At 31.7% G+C, this 7,981-nt stretch overlaps 1 protein-coding gene across 1 annotated transcript; it reads right to left on the reverse strand.

The window, feature by feature from the left end:
* Positions 1-2,287: 2,287 nt before the first annotated feature.
* LOC123229846 lies at positions 2,288-4,560 on the reverse strand. The gene has a single exon (XM_044655832.1). It carries the CDS (start codon positions 3,916-3,918, stop codon positions 2,587-2,589), a length of 1,332 nt encoding a protein of 443 aa, XP_044511767.1. The 5' UTR covers positions 3,919-4,560; the 3' UTR covers positions 2,288-2,586.
* Positions 4,561-7,981: the final 3,421 nt, after the last annotated feature.

Consider the following 7,981-nt stretch of genomic DNA (forward strand, 5'->3'; position numbering starts at 1 on the left):
ACCTTGAGTAAAACATCGCTTAAGCGTGCCTGAGGCGTGCCTTTGACAACTATGATCCATATAAAACAATGGTTGCACTTCAACAAACTTCTACGATAAAGGATTATATCCAACAATTTGAATACGTCACTGGTATGATACTAAGACTTCAAAAGTAGGCATATCTAGGTAATTTCACCAATGGTCTTCGAGTGGATATCAAACGGCAAATAAGGTGCATAATCCACAGGAACTTGTTCTTGCAATGGAACGAGCCAAGGATGTGGAAGAGGAAATAATGAGGGAGCAAGCGCATCTAACAATCACATGGGTTTTGTGACCCATGGTCCATGCCCGCATCCAAAGGTCAAAATTTCCCAAGAGACTTGAGACTTAGCCACCCACTTTCCTCCTTTGCAAATAAAATCTTCAACTGTTAGCAAAAACTGTCCACCCTTCACCATTCTAACTCCACAACAACCAATCTCCCACAATGTTTGTGACAACTTCAAATTGATGCCAACAAAAATGCACTGAGCTTTGCATATAATCCAGAAACTGATTGCTAAATCGAGGTCGTGAATAGTGGTACAATTCATCCTTCCAATCAAAAACTACCATCGTTGCTTCACTACTGATTAGCCCAAGCAATGGAGTCATTGGGTTCATTTGACTAAATACTAGTACAATACATCCTTTCAATCAACCACCAAAATATCTGTCTACCAAATTGTGTACAATCGGTCACCACCAACACTCCTACAATTCCTTCCGAGTAATACTACAATAGACATTGTCGTTGTTGAGTTAGAAGACTGTGACAAAGTGCTACGACAATTACGCTACAACCTAGAGTGTGCACAGAGTTGAATGAAAAAATATGTTAATTCATGACAATATCTGTTCTCTTTGAATATTGGCGATTGGGTGTATGTTAAACTTTAGCCCTATCGCCAGCAATCTGTGGCACAACGAATTTGTTTGAACTTTCCCCTCGTTTTTATAGACCATTTCAAGCGGCAAACATATTCAATTCAATCGCACACAATCTACAACTTCCTAAAGGATCTTGTGTTCATCCAATGTTCCTTGTGTCTTTAAAAAGGTTATAGGTGAAAAGTTTCAATTAGACCAATTACCTGTAAGATTAGAAGATGAGCTACCTACAGGGTTTGAACCCCTGGTTGCACTCACTGTCAGGAAAGTACTACATGATTCAACACCTCATAGGTTCTCATTCATTGGAAATGACAGATGGTGGAAAAGGCTACATGAGAGGATCAAGCGGAATTTCAAAAGCAATTTCCTTTGTTTTGTCTTGAGGACATGACATTAGTTGGAGGGGGAGGCATTGTTAGGCCCTCGATCGTTGGGACATACCATAGAAGACAATGGAAGATGAAGACATTAAAGGTCTACAAAAGGAAGAAACAAAGAAAGGTGGCAACAAAAAAGGACGGTGGTATCAAAAATGGATGCAGAAGGCAATAACAAATGGCAACATTATAAGATTAAAGGGCAAGACAACAATAAATGGCAACACTATCAGACTAAAGGGGAAAGATAATAGAAAATGGAAATATTATCAAATTTAAATTAGAAGGTCAAGATTGAGAATAAAGGAGAGAAGTAGCTATTTAAGTGCATTAGGTAGAAGGGAATGATGGATTCAACATTCAGGTGATAATCATTATATGCAGAGTAGCTTTACAAGTCACTTTCCAAGTGGAGCACCTGGATGTTTGTATTCTCTCTTCGCTGTAACTGTCCTCTTAATTCAATAAAAGATCAGTTTCCTATTACATTAATTTGTTTGTGCAATTGGGAGTCCTAACATGTGCCGTCATTTATGATTTGTTACAGCCACAGTACCATCACATCATTAAACTCATATTAAAGGAAGCAGTGTTACAGAATGAACACATGTTTAGGGATTAAATGTATGAACCAAAAGGTGAGATTTCCTCAGGCAAGTCATACAAGAAGATGGCAGAATATGACAGTAAATACTGAATGCCTCTTCAGTGAAAAAATTTGAACATGGAAAGTGACAAAAACCTCATAAGATCTTCAAGAAATCGCCCCTCCATAAACCAACCAGGCCTTAGAAATAAGAATACACAATAAACAAAGTTCTGCATAATTTTTTACTGAAACATAGCACAGAATAATAAATCTTAAATAATAAAACCTGCACAGTGATTGAAAACAAGCGAAAATTTATAGACAACCAGAAATATATGGCAATATAAATATATGGAAACAGTATATCTCAATTGAATTAAAAAAAGAAAAGAAAAGTCTACAATAATATCCAAACTTAAATAATTATTACCGCAAATAGAATGTCTAACAAGAAGATTCACCACAAAATTCTTCAACCAAAGGCATATTAATCCACTAAAGGCAAAAACATGAAAACTAGGCATTGGTATTGACACAATCCTACTTCTACACAATATATGCAAGAAGAGTGAAGATTTCCAACCAGGTTTTCCCATCCAATATGTGCTCCATTTAAAATCAACAGGAGCTTACCAACAACAGAAATGAGTGGCCAAATGCAAGTTCCATGATTGCTGTAAACAGAGAGTGATGACCAGTATATTAACGGAAGTCAGCACTCAATTCCTTTTGCTTCAACTCCAATGCCATTCGTTCATTCTCAAGCTTCATCCTCTCATTTTCCATCCTCAGCTTTTCCAATTCACGATCTCTTTTCTTGCTAAACCTCTGCCACTTGAATCGTTGTCTCTCCAGTTCCAACATTTCAACTTGAATCTGTAACTTCTGCTCTTCTAACTGAAGCGAGCGAGATTCAATCCACTGCTTCTGTAGCCAAGCAGCTCTCATATTATCAGGTAAGACTTGATTCATATCAGTTTGTGCAACTTGTGGATGGGTGTAAGAGCTTTTGTTTAAGTCGTGAGGATTTATAGAATTCCCAGGACATGTATCTTCGTGGCCTGCACCTTGTTTCAGCCTTTTAGAAGAGCTCCCTGGCACGCCATATGTCATCCTGCTCTCCTCCTCAAACTCATCATGATCGTCAGTCTCCATATCTTGATCATCTTCATCAGGATCTTGTTGGTGCCTCTTCACATCATCATTATCATGATCATCTCTATTTCTCAGTGCCAACTGCAGGGAATGGTGCAACGCAGGATCATGAGGCAGATGCAATCTATTCCCATTATGGTAAGAACACATCTCTTCATAAAATAGATGTTTGGAGCTTAATATTTTCCTAACATCATCCTTCTCTTTCTCTGTTAAGTAGTCTATGACATCCAACAGACGAGGATTCTCAACAACCTGGCAAGATATGCCTCTTCCAAGCATATCATTAAGCCTCTTATACCTTTTATTGAGGTCATTGAACTTATCCTCACATTGCTGAGGTGAGACATTAAAACCCCTTTCAGCCATGACCTTTGACACAGATTTCCATTTACCCTTTTTCTGTAAAACTGCAAACTTCCTTCTCGCACCACCACTACCACAATCAAAACCAGTATCTTCACCTATATAAGACACTGCAGTAATCAAAAGTTTAACCATCTTATCAGTCCACTTTACACGCTGCCAGGGTGAACCTTTCTTCCCTTTACTTGCATCATTATGACCTTCACCACCATCTTCAGTGAAGCTTGGATCTTCTTCATCACTCACTGAATTTTTTCCTCTTTCTCCCTTATTGTAATCAGCCATTGTTATGGTTTGATCACAACTTTGCATGGTCCCAATTGTGAGAGGAAAACCCTCATTAATTGAGGGACGGACTGAAGACCCCTGGTGAGGAATAGGATGGTGATGTTGGTGTAAGTTGTGAGGATGGTGTTGAGCTTGATGGTGAACTCTCATTGAACCTTGCAAGTCAAGACCCCCAAACGGGGCCCCGCCTGGAATCATACCTCCTTGTGATAAATTTCCTTCCATTATTTGATTGATCAGTCTAATTAGATCAGAACCAAATGAATAGCCTAGTGCACATGCATTTCTAGCTTCTTCCTAAGCAATTCATCTATGTTTCATCAACACTATGTCGCAAAACCAAGAATACCCACTTCTTGTTTTTCACTACCAAAGCATTTCAACAGATCAAAGTAACTCCCGCAAATACTCGAACATGAAACCCAAAAATCTCATCACGTCAAACCAAACAAACAAGATAAGAATCACAAATTGTACAAACTACAATACCAAACTTACATACCCACAAAAATCCCGCCTCCAAAATCACCAAATTAAACAAACCCAACAGTCAAAAACCGGAATCAAAAATTAAAAATCCAATCTTTTTTTTTTGCTAAGTCAAAAAAATCCAATCCTTACTTCTTATCAAAAGAAAGAAGCAAAATCACCTATCTGCGAAAAATCAACCCATAGGTCACATCAGAGCTCAAAGACAGCCTTCCACTTAAGCCTAGAATCCAGAGCCCGAGATCACATAAAAAACATCAGCGTTCAGAGCTTTATACAAGAGAAAAAAGAGATAGAAAGGTGTACGTACACACGTAGCTCCGTATATGGGGAGTTTGGTTTTTTTTATCAGGTGCTTATATATATGTAAATGAAAATAAGCAGCTTCGTTAGCAGGCTCAAGTTGATGAATGGGAGGATCTCTAGTGGGTCCAAATTGGCAGTCTTTCACTCCCAACAATTTTATTTTCTTTTCTAGGTTAAAAAAAAAAGGAAAATTTGTGTTTCACATTATTCATAGAATCACATCTTTGTTTAACTAGGATAAATAATTTTGTGTCAAGTTTTTTACACCTTTACTTAATGTGAATTATTTGAATTAAGACTTTGTGTCACGCTATTTACATCTTTATTCAATCAATATAAAGATGGGTGTCACATTTTTCGTATTTTTATCTAATCAATATAAAAACATGCACAATACGTTATCGTATAAAAAGATTTGTCTTATTAAAACAATATAAAAGAATTATATAATTATCTATTATATTAATAATATACGAGTTAACATATATGTAATTATAATTCTTTTTTATTAACATAAAGACATATATCACGTTATTTGTATATTTTCTAGTAAGAATAAATATGTATAGTTATTAGTATCTTTTCTTTAATTTATACTTTTTATAATTATTCTTGAATGTAACAATACTTGACAAATATTTTGTAATTTTGTCTAATTTGTATTCTTATTGTATGGTCTAAACAATTGTTGTATTGAATTAGTAAACTCATTTATATGTATAATTTATAAAGTTTTCAATTAAAATAAACATTACTATAATATAAATAAACTATTTATTAAAGTTAATCGAAAATGGCGTTTGATCCATTGAACAAACAATTATTGAAAAACCTCATAAACTAGTCTCAAATTCTGTAAGTAGTAATCTTTACCAAATAAATATGTGATAAAATTTTATTGAATTGGCTTTTTTTATAAATAGTTTTTTCTACATTTTATTGAATTGGTGCACGTTATATTCAGTTTTATACTTAATATGTATCATCATGTAATTGAATGATAATTTCAAATAGAAGATAATGTAACATTTATGGTCTAATAGTCTGACCCATTATCAAGGTTTTACAATTAAAAAAGCGTTTTTACAGTTTAAAGAGATCACTGACTATTTAACCAATCAAATTTTTTCATACCTAACCGATATAGAATGAATTGACAAACCCAGCATCATTTCTTTCATATTTTATGAATATGGGATTTATCTAAGGGTCTCATTAATAAAGTAATATTCAATTATATAATTATATATAAATATATAATTATATATATATATATATATATATATATATTGTTTTATGTATTTAAAGTATAAACATATAATATTAATTTTAGTATATAAAGCTTAGTGCGTTCTTTTACCTTTGTGTCAAAGTTTATAAAGATTTTGAGAAAATGTTTACAAATAATCTTTAGAATTTCATAAAAAGTGTTTAACCATTTTTGGGATAATTATGTAAATGGCATCTTTTATTTTATTTTATTTTTTTTTTTTTTGGGGTCAATATAAATTATTTAATGGGTATAATTTAGTTGTTAATTAGATATTTGTATAAAATAGTATAAGAAGAAGACATTAGGGCAAATTCATGAATGTAAGTGATGCTTGATGATTAGGTGGGACATATGAAATTGATATTTACTTTATTTTTAACATTTTATTTTATTTTTTAATACAAGATTATGCATCTTGTAAAGCAATTCTTGTCAATACTTATTCTGATATAAATTAAAAAATTTTATTGTCCAAGGTATGAGCTTTGTCTTTTGTACAACTTGATGGCCTAGCTTTTCGGATTCATAAATAAAATAAATGGTGTCCTTTATTAAAGTAATACTTGCACAACAATACTAATTAAATAAAAAGATTATCTTAATTATAAAATATTTATAAAATTCAGGGAGACAAAGGATAATGTTTTAAAATGTAGGACTTAAATGAGAAATATAATTAATGTTAAAAAATTATCATGATGTAATCCCTATAACAAATATATGGTAAGAAAATCAAGCGTAATCTACACTAAAAAGGAAGAAAAAAGAAAAAATCAAGCGTAATTTACACTAAAAAGTAGGAAAATTAAAGTAGTCAAATTTGAGTCATATGAAAATGACAGACAGCGGGGCGGCGCATGGATGCCACGATCTCGGAGGAAATTAAGTTTGATTTTTCCTTTTTTTTCTTCTAGTCGGTTTTAATTTGAAGGCCAAAGGATTACTTTTCGCCCAAGATATCGCCTTTTCAAAAAAGTATATTTATAAAATTTTAAAAATTTAAAATTATTTTTAAATTTTAATTAAAATTATCATTAAATATAAAAATAAAATTATTATTAAAAAATATTTAATTTTATGTCTTTTTTTTAAGTTTTAAAAACTAATAATTTTATCTTCACCTAAAGTTTAAAAAATTATAATTTCATCTTTAAGGTTTGTCTCTCTTCTTCAGCCATCATCAATCCAACCAACAGTTGACCTTTTCTATTCATCTTCCAAATTTGATTGCAATGGAAACACCGTCAATGATCGAAGAAGTGCGTGCAGATACGAAAGGATACGAAAAGGTACATACGGATGTAAAAAGGTGTGAGTGGATATAAAAGAGTGTGAACGGATATAAGATGATGCGAACAAGTATGTGTGGATGCGAATATATATGAAAGGGGTGTGAAGGGTGCACGCACTTCTTCTCACCCTTTATATATATATAAAATTAAATTTGCTTAAAAAAGTAAAATCACTCAAAGCTTACGGAAAAAAGTTTAAAGGAAAAATTTTATACTTATTTTAATTAATTTCTTGAAAAACCTCACAAATTAGTCTCAAATCTGTAAGTGGTAATCTCTATTAAATAAATATGCAATAAAATCTTATATTGAATTGGTACACGTTACATTCTTTTTTAGATATATCTTTTTTATAAGTGATTTCTTTCAAGTTTTGTATATCATATTTTCAAGTTTTTTATAAGCATTTACCATGATAAAAGCTTAGTGGTCTCTTTCATGCTAGTGGAATTGTGTATTATATTTTGTATTAAAAATTAAATTTTTATATCGTATATTGTATTATATCATATCTCGCATTATATCATATAATATATTTTTAAAATAATAAAATATTAATAAAACAACAAAAATTATAATTAACTTTTCATCATTTTGAATAATATTACAAATACCTTTAATATTTTAAATTTTTTATTTACACTCCTACTATACAATTATTTTTTCTAAAAAAGTGTATCGATCTATCTCATTAATATATACCTTATTATATGATACGTATTATATTAATTTGATTTATCTCATAATATATATCATTTTTCATGTGTATTGTATATTATAAGATACCGATAATTATGATCTCTTCTAAATTCGTATATAAAGTTTACAAAGGTTTTGAGAAAAGCTTTACAAATAATATTTAGAATTTCATAAAAAGTTTTTAAAACCAATTTAGGAATAAATATGCAAGTGGCATCTTTTTTTTTTT

The sequence above is a fragment of the Mangifera indica genome, chromosome 11, assembly GCF_011075055.1.
Source record: "Mangifera indica cultivar Alphonso chromosome 11, CATAS_Mindica_2.1, whole genome shotgun sequence".
In the NCBI taxonomy this organism is placed as follows: Eukaryota; Viridiplantae; Streptophyta; class Magnoliopsida; order Sapindales; family Anacardiaceae; genus Mangifera; species Mangifera indica.

Coding starts and splice junctions, on each gene's coding strand:
- LOC123229846 (XM_044655832.1), bottom strand. CDS start 3,918: ATGGAAGGAAATTTATCACAAGGAGGTATGATTCCAGGCGGGGCCCCG.